Source organism: Ambystoma mexicanum, chromosome 10, assembly GCF_040938575.1.
Source record: "Ambystoma mexicanum isolate Mex_15411 chromosome 10, UKY_AmexF1_1, whole genome shotgun sequence".
Lineage (NCBI taxonomy): Eukaryota > Metazoa > Chordata > Amphibia > Caudata > Ambystomatidae > Ambystoma > Ambystoma mexicanum.
Genome location: NC_090932.1, coordinates 1,541,327,100 through 1,541,347,865, shown reverse-complemented (window position 1 = coordinate 1,541,347,865; position 20,766 = coordinate 1,541,327,100). Strand labels below are relative to the sequence as shown.

The following is a 20,766-nucleotide window of genomic DNA, read 5'->3' as shown; positions in this document are numbered from 1 at the left end:
GTAATACATTTGGTTACTCTCCTCCTCCGTGCTCAACACCCCCTTAAAATAGTTGGACTGTATAGTAGTATGGCAGAATTAGTTCTTTACGAACAGGGTATTGTTTCATTTGTAGTTGCAGTCATTATACATTAACACAAATGCAGTTAAGTAAAGGGACTTTGTTCAAACTCTGAAATAGCGAACACAAAAATTAAAGTGAATGACTGCACGCAACGTTGAGCGTGTTATATCCACACAAAGTACAATTATCAGAGCTCACCAAAAAAAAAAAAAATATTAAGAACCCCAAACAAAGAAACTCCAAAATGGGTGGAGATGGGATGACAAATAAATAGGTGGGGACAATTTGAGATAGGCCATTAGCCATTAGTAGAGTACAGGCCATAAGGCAATTGTATGGTTCACGACCAATTGATGATTACAGTTTTAACAATGTTGGAATACGTGAAGTCGAGTTAATAGCCCAATAGGCGGCATGGAATAAAACACAGGGGCACAATGACTAGATGGGCTAACTGCTCAAAAGTATTTCGAATTTTAAGGAGGAAATCAGGACACACCAGACAACAGTGAAGGAAGGGAATAATCCCAACAAATAAGAATTGTGGAGAGAGGAATTACTGGTGAAAAAGGTTTAAGGTGAGATGGCTTGTAGCTAGAGCAAGGAGAAGGGATATGGGAAAGGCACAAGTCGCATAATAATGAGTGATGGGAATCACTAATGGAGTATGCAATAATATAGAATTGTCTAATGCAATGGAGTCTTGGTACTGAGTTGCACAAATGTAAGAACTCAAGCAACACATGTATAGGCTATTGATTGATGAAGGACCCATCTATATACCTGCTAACAGGAAATATAACAGTGGATGAATACTAATGTGTACATATGTATTTATTTTCTGTTCCCCACAATCCTCCCCTTATTTTCTGTTTTCTATTAATATAATTTTCATTTTTACTGTATCTTAGATACATACATTGGGTTACCTTGTTGTAATGGTGGAATAGATAATGTAAACTCATCACAATTTATGGGGATTTTTCTATAACTTAAAGCCCTTTCTTGAAAAAGACCAAATGGTTGAAAGGCTTGTCGAAATAAGGGCAAGATTAAAAGACTACTGATAAGATATATTAGAACACCCTAGAGGGCGTTTGACGTTTGTGATTGGTCAATCTGCAGGCTATATGAACTGGTATAGCACGCAGATTGATTACAGCCCAAAGTTTTAATTGCAGGTGCTGACCTGCGGTCTTGCAGCTGCAGCCGCCACCCATTGAAGGCTGTGAAGTGGCCGCATTGTCCGTTAACAGGGAAAGCGTTTGAAGTTGGCGAGAAGGAGAAGATGAATGTTTTAGTAATGTGGAATATTTCGCTGTGATAAAGGAACGTGCAACCTTGCCCTGACGTCCTCGGTGCACCGTTCTAGGGGAGTGAATAATGGAGAAGAAAAACTTGAAATATGCTTAATAAGAACACTGCCCCCCTGAGGGTGCTCTAATAGCTTTATAGACCTGCAGCGAGGGCCATACCGGTTGTCATAGTCCCTCATACCCGGTTAAAGGCCCTCGCTTCGCTCGGCCCTTTAACTCGGTCTTCAGGGCCCATAACGCCCGGTACGACCATCGATGCATGTCTAATACGAACTGCAGTTGAATTATTCAAGATTTTGTCAGTAAGACATAACCAACAAGGGCAGTCCCACACAAAGGATGTCATACAATAGAATGTTCTAAATAAATGAGGTGTGGGGACACCTCAGCACATCCTGTGAGACGACAGCCCAATCAACACAATAAAATTGGTAAGCACAGAGGTGACGTCACAAAACCCCACCTGGAACTTACTTCTCCAACCAGTTACGTTTAGCAGGAGTGGTATTTATAGCCTTCATGACCGCTAGGCTGTCCTCCCATATGTCGTGCAACAGTGGGAACCAGACAATGTCTTCTTGGAGGACTCTGGTCGTTCAAAAAAGTCAGCCTTCCTTTTTCCTTCTCCTCCGACCCCAGATTGAAAATCTTGGCAGCTTTAAATATCACAGAGTGGAATGAACTAATCTTGTTAGGTGGAGAGGCCCTGGTGGGTTCGTTGACATCTCGGGGATCCCCCGTCTGCGGGAAGGTAGTCGTCAAACTCATCTGTTTTAGTACCGGTGGTATGGTGTCTGTGCCTCTGCCCATCTGAACAGTTTCCTCCACTACCGTGGGCAACGCCACCACCATTGGCCGAGGGGTAACTAGGGCCTCATTAGGCGGTGTCGGCTGAGCCAGATGTGGCTTTGGAGGGCTCATTGCAGGAACGGGGGCGGGAGCAGTGGGCAGTCACTGCTGTATTTCAGCCACCAGTGTATGTAAGGTGTTAGATTTCCAATGACATGTCCCTCAGGAGCAGCAGCAGGTGTAGTGGGTGCAGGAGGGTTAAACGGCCAGTAGGCCGGTGACGCCTGATGAGGCATGGGCACGATGGGGTCGAGTTCTGCTTGGCCCCCTTCCTGATCCGAGTAAAACCCCTCAAGAAGGTCTTCCTCAGAACTAGTGTAGATATCTGGAGACCTTCTGGGTAATCCCTGAGGAGGCAGCACGAAGAGTGGTGCAGCCTTGGTGGACCTGGGCAGAAGGTTCGGAGCCAGAGGCATGTCTCTATAAATCAGAGCGCTTAGGGAACTGCAGCGACTGGAGTCTGCAGAGCAGGAAGAGATCGAGTTGTGGATGGTACAGTTGTCGGAACCGGTGGCGGAGGTCTAGGTGGCAGAGAAACAATGGGTGTGGTAATTGTAGCCGTGGTAGGTGCCGGGGCGACGGTCTTGGTGGATGAAGTAGTCGAGGGATTTGCATCACGGCGGTGGAATCTGAGAAGGATCCTTCAATGACTTGCTCTTCAACGACCATCTATGCTTGACTTTGCAGCTGAAGTAAGCCCATCAGCCGGTAAGCTAACCGTCGACGGAGCTGGTGACTGGGGTTGTAGGTCAACTGGTCGAATCTAAATGGTTGACAGGACAAATGGTCCACACCAAAAGGACGACAGGTCAAATGGTCGAATTTTTTTTTTTTTTAAATTTCACTTTTTTTTTTTTTTTGGGGGTCCCCCTAACCCCTTTTTTTTTGCTAAAAACCCCCTTTTTCCCTAAACGAAAACCTAAAAAAATATATATATAACTAAAAAAAAAATTAGATCATTTGTCCTGTCGACCATTTGTCTGTCGACTATTTGACTAGACACCGGTGACTGGCCGATCTCTGAACTCTGTCCCTCAGCTGCAGCGACAGTTGATGAGGAAGACGGAGCGTGTGATTTTGCCTTCTTTTGCATCTTCGCTAAGGAAGCATCCTTAAAGGGCCTCAACCTCTTTTTACCAGAGAGTATGCTCCTTGAACCTGCCAGCCCTGGAAGAGGCGTGACTACGCCCGGAGGCCATGTCCGAGGCCTTTCCTTCTTCAATCCACGTCACCAACCTCCGATGGCGATCCTTCCGTGTTGTCGAGGAGAAGGATTGGCAAATCGGCATCAGTCCGCATCATGGTTGGGGTGAAGACAGTAAATGCACTAGAGGTGCGGATCCACAAAGATATTCTTCAGGCCACAGCTTTCACAGGACCTGAAGAGACTTTTCTTCTGCCATCCGCCATGGTCAAGGTGAAGGCCCAAGCTGGGCCTGTGGCACCACAGACCGGGGATCTGGCGATGGACCGAGGATCTCCTCTGGCATCGGGTCCCTGCCATCAGTAGTCACAACGTGACGGAAGACGATTAAGCAATGACGACTTAGCAAAAATAGGCAAAATATAGTTTAAAAAACAAACAGATTTTGAGGAGTGAAACACGACGACTCCCAACACGAGAAACGTGTAGTAAAAATCAGAAGATTTGCACTAGGGGTGGAATTTAGGAGAAAGTGTGTCATTGGCCTTGACACACAAATGCCTTCACCGGCTGGCACCACCCTACCAAGCCCACAGAATTATCCCCCACACCACCTCCAGACCATAAAGAACGGCCTACACCAACAGAATAACGGTGGCCACCACACACAAAGTGCGTGCGGGTGGCTCGAGCTTTCCCAACATGGCTGCCACCTACTGGAATGCTCTCCCTCCAGAACTGCATCAGATTGACTCTCACACAGCTTTCAGAAAAGCTATCAAGACCAGGCTCTTTGTATGACACTGTCACAGCATTAAACAACTGCTCACACTGTATGATTCCTTGTAATGTTTAATGTAACTGATCACTATGTAATCGACTTTGCTCTCAGTACTTTTGTGGGGCCGCACTCTTGTAACCCTGAATCATGCCTTCATCCATGTCCTGCACAGCGCCTCAATGCCCGAGGGCTGTAGTGTGCTTTATAAATATAAATAAATTGGCTGGGGCAGTATGACCCAAAGTGACAATGACAAGCTTTAGAGGAGACAAGCAGTTTTTAGCTTAAAGCTAAACTGCTTTAAATTTACTGAGGAATCCCAGCCGGGAACCACAGGGAATATTCATGAGCATGTGAATCCACGCAAGACCCCATGCTGGAGAACTAGAGGGAGAGAAAGAGTGGTAGAGAAGTAGCAGAGTGACCTGCTACAAGGAAGTACGCTCTAAACTACAGAGAGAGGGATGAGGAAGCGGACACCAGTGAAAGCTGAGGAGGATAGTCCAGGGACCAAGCCTCAATGCCGAAGTGAGAGGGCTGGACAATGCCAAGAGACTGCAAAAGCTATCTAGTGCCAAGGAGTAACGCTGCATATCAGAATTTGGGGTAAGAGGTCAGAAGCAAGTCAAAGTGCCTCATTACAAGGTTGCCGGTCCAGCATTATATACCGGAGTATTATGAGCCACGATACAAGTGTTAGCGGCATCATAAGGGAGCCGCTGATACCGGCCTCACCCTTGCCAGTATGAGCGGCGACAACGCAGCAGCCGTGCCAGTGACACTGGCATGCCACAGTTAAGTGCACATTAAGAGGTGCACGGACATGCAATTACTGGCATGGACATGCCGGTAATAAGGGATTCATGATGCAGTTAATAGGAATCGGGTGTATAGAAACCTGCCACAGGTGCACACAATGAGCACAGGTGGAGGCAATGGAGTCTGGCACAGCACAAAAGGAGCACTCCCACACACCACACCCCTCCCAAATCCACAATGCTACCACTAGCACTTGCAGTACTGAAGCAGAGGACATGCCTCTCGTTGTAGAGGCAGAGAATGCAGCGGAGGCGCAGGAGGGTGAGAATGGGCTAGCATATACCCATTGTGCAGCCACCAATCCCTTGCCTACGGGCCAACACATTCAACCTAACCCCTGCTCAGATCCACACCCTGTACCGGCTGGACAGGAAAACCATCACCACAATAGTGGACCTCATTCATGATGACCCGGTGAGCCTGATGAATACCGTACAGCCACCCCACGCCCCCCTTGCTGAAGGTATTGTCTGTGCTACACTTCTTAGCCACAGGCACATATCAGCACACAGTGGGGCAGCTGCATGGAATCTCACAACCCGGTGTGTCCCGTGTGCCGACGCAGGTGAGATGCACTCCTGAAATACGCAAGTCACCACATCAAGTCAGCAGGGACTGCGGAGGAGGTGAATGCAACCAAAATAGCATTCTATGCACTGGCAGGCATGCCAAATGTAATTGGTGTCCTCGACAGATCACGTGTGGAACTGGTAGTCCGGCATGCGGTGGAGGTAGTGCACTGCAACAGGAAGCTGTACCATTCCCTCAATGTACAGATGGGGTGCGATGCACGCAAAATCATCACTCATTGCTGTGCAAGATTCCCTGGTTCCACACATGATGCCATGGTGCTGCGCAACTCCACGCTTCTCCGCTACAGGACACGACACGCTGCAGAACGTACCTGGCTGCTGGGTGAGTCCAACCACAGGGCCATGCGGGGTGTTGAGTGGGTTGGGGGAATCCCAAGCATAGTGAACGGGTCTGCTGGCTGGGACATGTGGGGTGCGCATGGGGGCGGATTCCCAAGCATAGTGAAAGTGTCTGCGACATGTGGGGTGTTCATGGGGGGGGGGGGATCCCAAGCATAGTGAAAATGTCGGCTGGCTGGGACATGCGGGGTGTTGGAACATAGCATAGGATTGCACGTATGAGTAGCACAAGTGCACACAGCATGCATTAATCCATAATCACACCTGCAAATAGGCGTAAACATTACCAGGCACTGGGTCGGGCAATATAAGGTAAAGTCGGATGAGGAATCGACCTAGCAACCTCCACATACCCAACTAGCTCAAGAACCACACACAATAGAATGGCAGCAGACAACAAACAGTACCATGGGTGACTCCAACTGTGACCTTAGTAAATTAAACAGAATGTGCATCACAGCCAATGCATGTAGATGTGCAAGGCCCACACAGCTGTGTGCACATGCAATGAACAGACACATTGTACACACCAGCACATGTATCAGGGACATCAGAAAACCTGACCCACATGTACCACAATGCACCACCCTGTAGTGACAATGCATGAATTACATGATCTCAGCAGAGAAATCACAAGTCATGCTACCCTGCCTGAGAGAAATCAATCTGCCACACTGAATAATATCAGTCACTGCACTCAGTCCACAGATACACCGCACATCCATATGCCTGTCATGTCACCTTAAGGGACACCTCCAAGTATGAAGAAGATTAGAACCTGCTATCATTGACTACCACCAAGATATGTTTGAGAGGAGCAGGACTCAAAAAGTACCTTTGTTCCATCATGCCAAACACCACCCAGCCCTATCACAGGAATGTAACCTTTCACCCGTGGCTCATACCAGCAATGTAAATCTAAGCTATTCATAGGGGGGAGGGTGTCGAAGAACATGTAAATGGAGACGTGCATAAGTAGAATGCATACTGGGGATACCACTGGGTGACATGAAGCCAATTCGGCCAATGCGTGATTATGCACTGCACATGCAGTCCATTTCCATTGATAACACATGTTATGTTACTTGGCATTTATATAGCGCCTTATGTATCACTGGTATGACCTCAAAGTGCTGGTAGGTTGAACGCCCTCGGAAACCGCAGTTCAGGTCAGTAGAGAGAGTGTTGTATGGTGCGTGGGCGCACCGGATGGGTGTGCAGCTGGTGTGGTTATTGCATGATAGCTGCTTCTTAGCGGTAGGTGTGGTGCTGAGGAAATCAGTTGGATGTGTTCAGTTTGTAGGGTGGACACCCAGACTGAGTTCTGGCTGCGTTAGGCCTGAGGAGACGCCTAAGCTAGCCGGTATGTGCTCAGCTAGCTGTGTTTTATTAGGATGATATGGTGTTCATGGGGTCATGTTAGTATGAGAACAGCTAGGACAAATGTGTCATAGCATAGCTGTGTTCTAGTTGAATAATGGTGTATAGGAGAGAGTAGGCGTAGTAGTGTGATATGGTGGTTATAAGCAAAGCGCCTGCGACCAAGCACTAGAGCAGGACAGGGGCCATACATAGCGGCATACGTATATAAAGCGAGAGGATGGATAGGGTAAACATGTGGTACAGATAACATGGGGATACAGGTACATAGCATAAATAGAAGATACAGCGATATATAGAGATATATCCATCCATTCCATCGACTGTTCTTTCCATCTGTTCCATCCGCTCCATCCTTTCCATCCGTTCCATCCGCTCTAACCGCTCTAACCGCTCCATCCATACCACCCCTGCCATCCACTATCTTTTCCATACACTCCATCCGTTCTATATTCATTTTATCTATTCCATCCGTTCAATCCTTTCCCTTTTTGCTCCGTCCACTCCATCCATCCACTACATAATTTCCATCGTTTCACTTTGTTCTATCCCTTCATCCGTTCCGCCCATTTCACCCGTTCCACCCACTCTGTCCACTCGATCCATCCACTCCATCCTTTCCATACGTTCTATCCTCTCATCCGTTCCATCAACTTCATCCGTTCCATTCACTTCGGTTCATGAAATGCTGCATGTTGGATACCTGATTCTTAAAGCACAGAGCTAACAGAAAAAATACTTTCTGAAATGCTACATGGCGGGAAAGTGAGTCTTCAAGCCCTTGGTGAATGGTGAAATGATTAACCAATTGAAACACTACATTCTGGGAAACTAAGTCTTAGCCTAGAGTGAAGTTAAAAAATGTGTTTTTCTTGAAAGACAAAGCAGAGAAACCTAGAATTAAAGTTCAGAACAAACTGAAAAACATGTATTTCTTTGAACTTTGAACTCGGCATGCTAGGAAAGAGTCCCAGTTCCAAAAGTAAATATTTTGACAAACTACATGCTACGTGTGGGATCCCCCATACCCCTTAAGTATGTGACACCAGCAGGCATGGCTTTGGAGGCCGATACGGATTTGAGCCCACTCCTCCGCTCTTCCCCACCCCGCAAGCCTATTGATCTTACAGGGAGATCCTTCACTGGTGACTGATTTGGTGGTTGCAATACGGATCAGAACTGGAACCCACAGGGGCATCACCGAGAAGTGAGGTGCAGCGCCTGGACCCTTAGGTGAGCGTGAACGACTCGTCAGAAGTGGCGACCCCCTCGCCTTGTTGTGGCCGGCGTCCAAGATGGCTGCAACAGGCTGCATGGACTAATCCTAGAGTGGTGGCGAAATGCACCCACCAACGCTGCCGGATCAGGCATTTTGGTGCAGCTGGAGGGGGCCTCGCGGAGGAGATGGAGGCGAGGAGTGGAGCTCGACTGCTGCATGGACAGGGTGCTGCAGCACCTGGTGCAGGGTCTCGCTGCTCTGGATCCACGCCACTTTGGAGACGGTGGGGATCTGCCTTTGGTGAGCTGTGCCTGGGCCAATATGTGGTAAATGGTGTCCCCATGGACACGTGAAGCTCCAACTTAGATCACAGCCCCTTTGCCTGGTGGATGCTCCTGATTTGACCCCTGGGTTGCTCTACTTATGAGGGCGGCCTGTGTTGAGACTTCAATTACTGCAAAACTCTTCACTCCGCCCTTGAACGATCGGACCACATCGCTGCCACTAGACGTGAAGCCCACTGGTTCCCCATCAAAACTTGTGTCGAATTTAAAACACTCTCCATCACTCACCACTGTGTGCATGAGGATGCCCCAACAGTACCTCAATAACTGCATTACCCAAACTGCCTCTGCACGCACACTCAGTTCCAGTACCTCACTGGTCACCCCACGCTTTAAGAGAAAAAGAGCCGGTGGAGTCATGGCTCCCACGCTCTGGAATGCACTACCTGCTCACATTCGCAATGAACAATCGTTCCCCACTTTAAAGAAATTAGCCAAGACATAGCAGTTTGACAAATACGAGCAACAGTGTATTCTCCTGATGTGTCCATTATGCACCGTGTTTCCTGATTTACCCAATATATATACTGTGATCTCTTACCGCTATGCTGTACTAACGCTGCAATACCGTTGGGTCTGGGCGTTGTCAAAAATGTTAAAATAAAAAAAATAAAGTACCTTGCGAGGCTGTGTCTTCTCTGCCAATTTCCAGGTTGGATTCTGGGGAACCTAGATGCGACACACAAAAAAAAAGTGGTTAAACTTGCAAAGGGATAGGTTACAAAGGCAACAAAAAAGGGTACTCGCCACTCCCTACTTAACCTGTGACTAGCCGTTCTGCTCCCTGCACCAGTTTCTTCCCCTGATTGCTTGTAGATCCCTTGCTGCCAAATTGTTCACCCTGCCACTCCCCCGTTGCTAGCTCCCCACTCCTTTGAAGAGGCAGGCGTAGCCAGGATTGTCCAACAAGTGGGGTCTGGAGCTAACGTACTGGGGCCCTATGGCGAATCAACTTCCGGGGCACCAGTGGTCCAGGGAGGAATATCGGTTTCTAGACCATCAATCAGCCCCACACCTCTAGTACAGCAGAAGGGTTCCGAACAGATTGGAAACGCAAGTCATTTCTAGACCTCCTCGTCCACTTTTGTTGACATGGACGGAAGAGCAGGCTTACCTCTGAAAGGTCGTGGATCGTTGGTTAGTTGCAACACAGCGAAAATCTAATGATAAAAAGGGACCTTCCAGTCAAGGTTGTATAAAAAGATCTACTTTAATATTATTACAACAGACAGTAATAGTACACTACAAAATACAACCTCTAAAGGAATACAGAGGAGACTGTGTCAAAGGAGGAAAGGGGATGCACTCCGGATACTGACAGGAGGGTAGTCAGTATAGTAATTAATCACAATAGTCCAAGGATACTTGGTTTCAAAACAAAGGGAACAATGGGCCTAAAAGGTCACTAGGGGCCTTCTGAGAAGGACCAGGGGAACAAAACCACAATGCATCTTGTGCTGTAGAAGTGCTTGGTGCCAGTTTCAGGGTGATTTGCAGCTTCGGCGACAGAGCAAGGCGGGAGACAGCTTCGGGTATCAGGCGGCAGGCAGTTCAGCGAGCGGAGCTGGATGGACAGCTGCAGGCTGGCCTACACAGCGCCTCTGGGTCAAGAATCATTGTCTCAGTGCTGGTCAGCGGTTCTGAAGCACTGGTCGAGGCATCTCGGACAGCTTCAGCGGCTGCGGTTTAACAACAGTCAGCAGTGCAGTCAGTTACAGCTCGAGGGGCTTGACTGGGGTGAAAGTGTCCTTTAAGGCAGACATCGGTAGATGCTCGTCGATGCACTCCTAGCTTCTTCACTGTGCTTGTATCATCCTATAATGCGGATGCCCAAAGATGAGCAGAGTGTTGCAGGCAGCTGCCTTGTCCTTGGTTTGGTTCAGAGACTCTGTGGCACTTCCCACCCAGGAAGCATGCTGCAGAGCCTAACAGGGCACGCTGTGTGCTTGATGTGTACCAGTTCCAGAGCTGCAGGAAGGTCCTCTGGATTCAGCATCGCCCTCTGTTCCTTGGGAGATGTTTAGGGGAGGGATCTTGCTGCCCTCTTGGAGGTCCTGGCCTTCCTACTGGTGGAAAATATAAGGCAGACTACCTTGTTTACACCAGGGTCTTTGAATTTATTGGGAGCCCCGGGTCTGGACTGAAGATGTACTCATGAGGTTCTGTATTTCATTCATGTGATCTTTTTGTGCAATTTCTTCTTGAATTATGGATGTATTTGGATGTGGTTGATTGAGTAGGTTTGTGCAATATTTGGTACAATTGACACATTAGGTGTGGTTTGATTATTGATTTTTGTTAGTAGTGGGTGGTTCATTTTATTGACTGTTTAAAATGATTGTACGATTAATTTTCAAATTTTTGTAATATATGAATCTTGAATAAAACGTTTCTTTAATAATAGTGACCTAGAATACTGATTTTTTGCACCCCCGTTTCCAGGTTTTGGGGAACCCGGCTTTCTTTTTTTTAATCTATTTATACTACCTTTAGCCAGGGTCCAATGCGGAGTTCTTCTTGTTACTCCTTGCAAAGTCTTCAGATGATGGGCTTGATCCTCTTTTAAAGCCAAATGGACCACAGGGATTGGTGTAGGTTAAGCCTACCTTAATGAACCAATATTGGGTTCCCACCAACAATCTTCTGTATGCATAAGGTAACCAGAGTGCTTTGCAACAGAAAAGGTAAAGGGGTGAACACATGTAATACTAAGTCCCACACATCTTCCGGTCTGTTGTGGATCAGAGGATCTCTCTGGTTAGAGAAGCACTCTGTGGTCCCTGATTAAAGAGGCAAGTCTGCCCTGAAGCTGCGGCAAGACCAGACTTCCAGGTGCCGTCAATCCACATACTCATACTTTCTGCATGTGGTCCCCCCTGTGGGGATGACTACTGTAATACAAACAGTCACAGATATGACATTTCACTGTCAAAGCGATATTGAGGGCGGGAGCGGGTTTCAGGTTGACACAGTGCATCTGAAAGTTGTTGGGGTTTCCCCATCTCCTTTGTTAACCTTGGCAGCCAGGCCCCATGTGGGCCTGTTTGAAGTGCAATCTATTATTATGTTAATCGCTGCCACCATTTACCGAGCTAAACAAAAGGACAGGGTGGATCCATGGAGACTTTGTTAGTTCATTAGACTGGCCCTCCCCCTTCTCAGATGACATGTGTACTCGTGGCTGTCATATCCAAATAAATATGAGGGGGACTGCCTCTGTAGGCTGTGTCCACCCAGAGTACACAGGTCTATGTGTATGTTGTGGTGTGAGCATAGGAAAATGTGTATGGATTAGCCCCACACATTTTCCGTAGGTTTATCTAACCATCATTCAATTACATTTAAAAAATGTCAAAAAAGCCCAGCCGAGTGCACACCCACCGCGCGAATGATCAAATTCCTCACAGATCCACTCCAAGGGGAGCCTGCAGAGGGAAGAGGCCTTGTTCTGCCCCGTCCAAATGTGCAGGAGCGATCAAGCTTAATGAGGGAACACTAACCAATGAAGAGGGGTACCTCTCCCCTGAAATGTTTTAAATAATGGGTTAAAATGGTGCATTTTACAGTACACTTAGTATGATGAATTAGGTTAAAAAGCCACACAGTTTACAATCTGTTTTGTAAGGCAAGACACGAGAAAAGTCCATTAGATGAAGTCACCAGGGAATTTTTCAATGCATATTCATAATGCCTTTGCCCAATATATGCCAGTATTCTACAAGTGTAAAATAACATGTCCATACTGATTTTTATTACACCTGTAGAGCATTTACTGCTGAAATTAAGTCATGAACTCTCAGAAAATTCTTTGAAAAAAAATGGCAGCTCTGCCATTGTTGCAAGCTTTCAAAGTGTGTTGGTAAGCCTCGATTGAAGCAAGCTCAAAGAGTTTCCATGAGGTGTTTTGGGTGGGGGGGGGGCAGTAACTGGGTGGGAATGGCCATATGGATTAGCACGTGCAGTCAATGGGTCGGAAAACACCTACAAGGTTTCTGTCCCTCGTATGCCATTTCTCCTTATTTGTACTCTAATGCAATAGTTGCGGCTTAGAGGTGAAGCTAAAGCACCACCTAATAGCTCAGAACTAAAATTGCCATGCCACAGTAAGGAAACATGCTCTTCATTGGTTTTTCCCTTAATGTGAGTACAACATTCCATGCCACAGTAGTACCCAGCCCCCTCATTGTAGTACCCTCACCCGACCCCAATTTTACATAACACTGAATTGGGCTTTGCTCTGCTCAAAAAAGCCAGTGAAACAGGTTATGCCCCATCAAAAAATGGCCATGCTCGAAGGCCCCTCCCCGGGCAATAGGCGCGCACCCAGACACACACTGCTTTCTCATTCGCACTATCATGTAGCAAGTTCTTGGCACTCCCAACTACTTCCATGATCTTAACCTCTTCTTGGAATCCCTACCCACGGAGTCTGCAATTGCTTCCCTGTGCCACTTTCACTTCCTGTACATGTCCAATGCCCATCAATTGGTCCTCGATTCTACCCTCTCTGACAAGTCTCCAAATCACCCCCTATATCCTGATCTAGTCATCTTCCTCATCTCATCTACCTCCCACTCCACCCCATCCCCTCATGGCTTCCCAAAGCAAACTGTCGAGCACACCATCTTGTACTGCAACTCAGCACTTTCTTGTCCTTTTGTGCACAACTTCCTTGATCACCTCTTCACTCCATCACAAATGCAAACTATGGATCTCCACTCTCCTCTGACGGATAAGGACAACGTACATATGCGTTGCTGAACATGCTTTTCTCTTTTCCTTCCCTCTTACAAGGAATATCTTCTCACCTTCTCTTCTGCTAAACCTTAATCGCACCAACTTAATCTAGTCTCATTCCTGCAAGCACCCCCGCACCCTCTCCAGGCCATGCTGGCCGCCTCAACCACACTCCCCCCCCCTTTCTCTCTGAAGACTACTTTTTTTACCTCCAAAACTCTTCAAATTAACCTCCTTGGACACCATCTGCTCCAGCACCACTTCCTTTCCATCTACAATCATTTCCCCTCACCACGCCCAACCAAACCGGCCCCCATTTTCCAGATGGCTAACCCATCATGTGCCCCTCTTCTCTGACCGGTTTGCATTGCAACTGGTTAAAGAACTGGAACTGATTACTTCATTTTTCTTTTCTCCTCTTTTCAACTTTTCAAACTCATCCCTATGGCCATTCCCACCCAGTTCCTCACCCTACACGCCCAAAACACAATCCTCCTCATGGGAACTCTTTGAGCTCGCTTTATTAAAGCCATAGCATCAAACTTTACACTGGCAGTGCCTGACAATGATTTTCAAAGCAGTAGTCTGAGAGTTAATGCCTTCATTGGAGCTGTAAACCACCCTGCCATCCTTCGGAGAATAGCTCAACAGCAACGTGCTCGCCTTGGAAGCAAGACGACACCGAGCAACACAGGTTCGATCCCCAGTCCGTGCTTAGAAACCTCTGGGTATTAAGCATGTTATAAATAACCTATCATATGCCTGCTAATTGTGTAATAAAAATGTCTTAACCAGGTCTGCCCTTAGCCACTAGATGTATAAGCACTATGCATGTCCTTCACCGAAGTCCTGTTAAAAACAAGCATTTACAAAGCCAATAGTTTCGGCGTGTGTCTAAGCATCAGGTATTTTCCAGGCATATTCGATGCCCAGTTACTAGAGCCATGTTGCACCTTCTACCATCAATGGGCAGTTAATACGCCTATGGCTGTGCCTGGCAAGTGCCTTTCCCATGACTACACAAAAGCCCAAACTGTTGGCATTGCCAATGCTCGTTTAATGTAGTGCTTATCCTTGCTAGTGGAGACGCTGTAGGGGTGAAACACTGAATTATGGTTGTGCAGAGTCGCTATAACCAATTATTAGGGAGCTAGGTGGGGCTTAACGCGTGGTTTTCTGTAATGGAGAAGCGAGAATTCCATGGCAGGACCCAGAGTAAGTATTATGCTTCACTTTCCTTTCAGCAGCAAAGTACAATCCAGTCAAACTACGTTTTTTAGAAAACACATGGGTCTCTTTTGTACTTTTTTTTCTCCATTTAAAACATTGAAACTCGTTTTTTTTTTTAAACAGTCCAATGCCATCGCTTGGCTCTCTGGCCTCATGCCCTGCTCACAGCTCCTCTTTCTTTGCTCCTCTTACAGCAAATGGGTATCCCTAGACCTTGCTCAGAACATTTCACGTACGCTATGTGATTATGTAAGGGGATAGCAGAGAAATAGATTGCTGCTCCCTTTATTTTTTTCCTTAAATGTTCCTCGCTGAAATTGGGAACGAACTCCCACCCCGCCCCCCCATCCACTCTGTCCATTAAGTATTGGTGGATGAACAGCGCATGTTCCGGGTCGTTGCTGTCCAACTTTGTGGTACGAATCCGGAGCAGCGCTGGTTCTTCGCTGTACTGAGATGTATTGCACAGTAGGCCACCGACTTGGCTCTTGTTCTGCACGACTCCAGCCAGAGATTGTGGCGCGGGGTCCGCTGCCACAGTATCCGGTGTGCTCTCCAGGCAGTGGCGGGGGGGCGGGGGGGAGGGGCAGGGGAGGGTCTAGCTGCCGGCCCCCTCCTCCCCACAGGCTCATTTGAAAGCCTGACCAGGACTTTTGTCAGTGGGGCACGTCTCCCTCCCGTTCAGCACCTCAATGAGGGTGCCTGAAGGGAAAGGTGGCCTGCTGGGAGGACAATGTGTGCTGAGCAATTCCTGCTCAGCACGCTCATTGTCCTGGCAGCAGGACACCTTACCCTTTCCAAACAGGCCAGGACAATACCCCAAGGAGCTCCAGGCAGCAGAAGGGCTCTCAGGTTTCTCTGTGTCAGAGCATTTCAATGTGAGCCATTTGGCACTGATGTGAGGGGGTGGGGACTATAAGCAGGGACCTTTGTCCCTTTAGAAATGGGAATGGGAGAGAGTGATCAGCTGTGAGAAGGGTGCATAATGTTGCAGGCTTCATGAAATCATGACTATGGCTTTACCCAAGTGGGATTTGTTAGGCTAACATTAATCTGCATGATGCTATTGCGAAGTTGCATACATGATGGGGAGAATACAACTAACGCCATCCTCTTACTGCTCAATATATTTCTATGGTGATGTATATTGTGTTAAGTTAATTATGAAATAGTAGTTTCTTATGTAATGTGCCCAAGGCATTGCTATAAAGTATTATTTAAGCACATGAAATGCAAATGGAAACCTTAATAAACATCTATCAACTAAACCTGTGAAGATGAGCTCAGTTGCTTAAAAATTGCCCACATCCCGGTTTCACCATTTAACCGAAGTGTGTGATCCTGGGCAGATTATTTCATCACACTGTCTTATCTGCAGCTCTGTGATTCAGTTCAGATTTATGTTAATATATCATGCTGTTTATTTTTTATTTTTTTAAAAGGCCGACTATATAGAGTTGCTCCATAGGTATTTTGTGCCACAAAGTTATTTGCCACTTGGCTTACTTACGGCAACTTATTCTAAAGTCACTTCCATGGTGCCTCCAAGAATCAAAGCGACGATGTTCCTTTTCTGTGAAGTAATTTCTTTTGCTGAAATCCATATGCAAATTAGGAGGTTTGTGGGTATTTTGCCTCCGAGGGCCTGGATAGACGAGTTTCCTGCATCTGTAATGTGTTAAAACGCCATCTACCACTAATGCTAGCAAAAAAAGTAGATTGGGGCAGGGGTGGGCGTTTGTGGGCGCAAATGAAACCATATGGAACTGCGTGCACTGCATTTGGGGGGAAAGTAGCAGGACTTTCTGTGGCTCGTCCCCCACACTCTTGCAATGCTGCATACTCCCCTGCCGCCAGGCCCCCCTTGATGAAAGCCCACGGTCGTGGCTTAGGGAGGACGACGCATTCGCAAAGCAACGAAATTAAGTGGCATATACGTGGCCCTCCCGCTTCCTCGCCTTAACCGTGCAAGGCCAAGGGGAGAGAAAATACAATGGTGTGCCCGGGCAATCGTGCATTACAGCAGGGGGCAACAGGCACGTGGTCTTATGTGGAAGGGGAGATTTATTAGGAAGAGGGATTTGGGGAGCGCGGGGCAGAAGGCTTGGTCTACCATCTAGAGGGCCATAACTACAAGAGTCTGACCCCTCTAGCACGTTGGCACACCATTTCAAAAGGTTCCTGGTCGAGGCAGCACAACTCCGTCCAGGTATATTATGTTATTTGCAATTATTTAGCGCTCTATACATCATTGGTGTGACCTCAAAGCGCTGGTAGGTTGAACGCCCCCGGAGTCCCCAGTCCAGGTCAGTAGATAGAGTTAGTGTCATAGGGTGCGTGGGTGCACCAGTTATGTGTGCAGCTGACATTATATGTAAAAAGAGCGGAGACTGATTATGTTGCGCCCGTGTCACTTAATGTTTGTAGTAAAAGAAAAGAAAATTTCTTCAAGTATTGAGAGTTTTAACAAAAATAAGAGTCTTTTCCAACTTTTATCTTACCTGATAGAAGAAGCTTTAATTTTCAGAGAAAACTTCAAAAACCTATGTTTTAAGGTCTTTAACTGAAAAGTAACATCCTCATATTAAGGTTTTTAACAAAAAAAAATAACATCCTTGACACGTGTTGCTCTGTCTGATATTGGCAGATAGTTCTTTAGGAGAAAAAGAAAGCCTTACATTTGATTTTGCAAAACAGCTAAAATAAAAAGCAAACGAATTTAGCTCAGTCAAGCTCTTCATCTAATAGCATTTATATCAGTCATATGGTTTAGCTTGAAAACGCATATCTGTTTCTTATTGGTTTAAGGACTTGCCTTTTTTTGGAAGAAAAGAAATCTATACTTGCATATTTATAACCAATAGTCGAAATCTCTGCTTCATGAACCAGTCAGCGATTGCTCATTTGAAAAGTTGACTAGAAGTTTTATACGCGTGGCGTTTTCCCAGTGAAAGTATTATGAACCTCAATAGGTATCATTTGAATTTTGAAGAAAGAGCTCTTTAGAGTAGTGGTTCCTGATCGCGGTGTAATAACCTGCGGTCTGATGTAATTGCCTGATGGTAGCTTCATCCTAGCATTAGGAGTGGTGGTGAAGATATCGGTTGAATGTGTGAAGTCTGGTGGGGAGACATTCAGACTGCGCTCTGGCTGCGTCGGGCCTGTAGGAACGGTTATGTGTGCAGCTCGGTCGGATTGTCGGGGGCTATAGCTGCGTTTTATTAGAATGAGGTGTTCAAGCGGCAGTGTTTGTATGTGAGCAGCTAGGCCGAATTTATCGAGGGGTATACCTGTAGTCTAATTGGGTGATGGTGTAGAGTAGAGAGTAAGCGTAGTGATACGATATAAGCATATTGCGCTTCGAAAGCATTTGGTGACAAGTGAGGGAGCGCGGGAGGACGCAGAGACGCTCCCACAGGCCACGCGATAGCTACTGCACTCGGTCTAGGGACACCCAGAATGTGCAGGTGGTGAGGTACGGACAGGAGGCATGCCAGGGAGCGGTACATGGGTCCGGAAGGGCTGGGTTCACAGCGGACGGACCGGGGTAGGGGCAAGAGACATTATGGGATCAGAGGGGCTGGGGGTATAGGGCAACATCCGGAGGGGTTGGGCATGCAGCTGGGGGTAAAGAGCGACATCAAGGGGACCAGGGGGGCTGGGCACGCAGTCACTATGTGGGGCACGAGAGGAGCGACGGTGTACTGCGATATCATAGGGGAACCAGGTGGGAAGCCGAGGGCGCATATCGTCACCGCTGGGAGGCAAAAGGCTGTGCCCAGCGGCCTTTTTTGGACCGGCGGACTGGTGCAGTGACAAGATGGTCTGGGCAGTGAAGCACGAGGACCTAAGGGGCAGTGGGTACACAGACATAATGGTAAATGAGGGTCTGGGTAAACAGCGACATCACAGGGGCCATGGGCTGTGGTATGCATTGACAGCACAGGGCTGGAGTAGTAGGGGCACAATAGGGACATCTCAAGGACTAGCAGGCTGGGTATACAGTGATAGGGCCATAGGTACAGGGTGGGGGGCTAGAGGGGCAGACGTAAGCAGCGACAACACAGGAGCAGGAGGGGTATGGAGACTAGACAGCTAGGCTTACAGCAACAGGGTGGGGACCCAGAGGGGTGCATAGCAACTTCATGGGGAACAAGGCAGGGTACAAGCGACACACGGGCACAGCGGGACACACAGCAACATCATGGGGAGGGGAGGGCAAGACAGAGGGATACATAGTGACGACATGAGAACAGAGGGCTACACAGCGACAGACTGGGCACAAAGGGGGACATAGCGACAGAGGGCTGGGCTTACAGCGACCGGACGCGGGGGCAGAGGGATATATAGCAACATCACGGGAACGGGCGGGCAGGGGTACAAAGCGACACACGGGGCACAAAGACAGAGGGCAGGGCTTACAGTGATAGGACTGGGGTTAGAGGGATACATAGCAACTTTACGGGGGACACAAAGGCACAGTGGGCAAACCGTGACATCACGGGGAATGGAGGGGAGGGCAATACAGAGAGATAAATTGCGACATCATGGAAACAGGAGGGCAGTGGGCACACAGCGACACACGGGGCACACTGCGACATCACAGGACTAGACGTGTTGTTGAACAGGGACAGCACAGGGGACCAGAGGGGAACATCAATGAAAGCACATGGGGCCAGAGGGTCGGGAAATATATTTACAGCATGGGGGCCAGAGGGGCACAGAGGGGTTGGGCATCCACCGATAGCACGGATCTCAGGGGGTTAACAATGAATGCACGGGAAGTGGGCAGGGGAACACCATGAGAACATGGGGGACAAAGGTGCGGGGGGCATATCGGGGCATCATGGGGACTAGAGGGCTGGGCAATCAGCGATAACCCGGGAACAGGGTGGTACATGGCGATATCGCCAGAGCCAGTGGGTAGGCTACGCAGTGACTACATGGGAGCTATAGGGGTGGGGGCACATCGAAACACGGGGAACCAAGGGATATGGGGGCACGCAGTGTTACACAGAGGACCGGAGAGGGGGTGCGGCTTATAGCGAAGGCACAGGGGCCAGAGGATACACAGCAATATCGCGGGGACGCCTGGGTGGGGTCACACAGTGACAGCACGGGCCAAACGGTCAGAATTTGGAAATTCAGTCGCTTCTTAAGATTGAGGTTGGTGTTATGGAAAGAGCCACGTTTTTAGTACTTTGTAGAATGTCGTATAGTCTTGGGCAAATCATGGGCTATAGATGGATGACATGGTTGTGGGTCCCATTGTGTATTTAACCCTTGGGTTTTGCAAATTCAGTCGCTTCTTAAGGTTGAGGTTGGTATTATGGAAAGAGCCACGTTTTCAGTACTTTGCAGAATGTCATATAGTCTTGGGTGTGTTGAATATGTGGGGGAAGGGAGTTCCACAGAGTCGGGGCCAAGGTTGAGAAAACGGATCCTCCTATGCTGACAGAGTTAGTGGTTGGGATCACTAAAAGGAGGCAGTGCTTGATTTTAGGGTGCGGGGTGGGAGGTAGGGTTTTAACTTTTCTTGCAGGTATAATGGGCCGGTCTTGTGCACTGCACGGTGAGTGATGCACAGGGTCTTGAATGTGGCCCTTTGTCTGACTGGGAGCCAGCGGAGGGTTCAGAGAGCTGGAGAGGCGTGGTCTCTTGGACCTAGGGCGAGGAGTAGTTTGGCAGCACTGTTTTGCGCTCTTTGGAGTTTATTAAAGGTGGTATGCCGGGACTCCTAGGTATAGGGAGTTGGCATAGTCCAGGCTCGACATTACGATAGACATAACAGTGGCAAGTCTGTTCGGGAAGGAGAGTTAAGGGAAGATGCGTTTGAGAAGTTTGAGATGAAAGCAACAACATTTAGACTCATTGTTGATCTGTTGGGAAAGGGTTAGGCCAGAGTCCATAGTGCAGACTAGGTTTGTTATTGTGTCGGGGGGAGGGGCCAA

The 20,766-nt window shown here is 47.9% G+C and overlaps 1 protein-coding gene across 1 annotated transcript in view; it reads right to left on the bottom strand.

Annotated features, from left to right (window-relative positions):
• The window catches only part of GATC (glutamyl-tRNA amidotransferase subunit C), a 129,896-nt gene that overhangs the window by 33,889 nt on the left and 75,241 nt on the right, over window positions 1-20,766 (bottom strand). Inside the window, exon 2 of the mRNA XM_069619766.1 lies at window positions 9,467-9,517. Coding sequence (XP_069475867.1) covers window positions 9,467-9,517 — 51 coding nt within the window. The remainder of the gene's footprint in view (window positions 1-9,466; window positions 9,518-20,766) is intronic.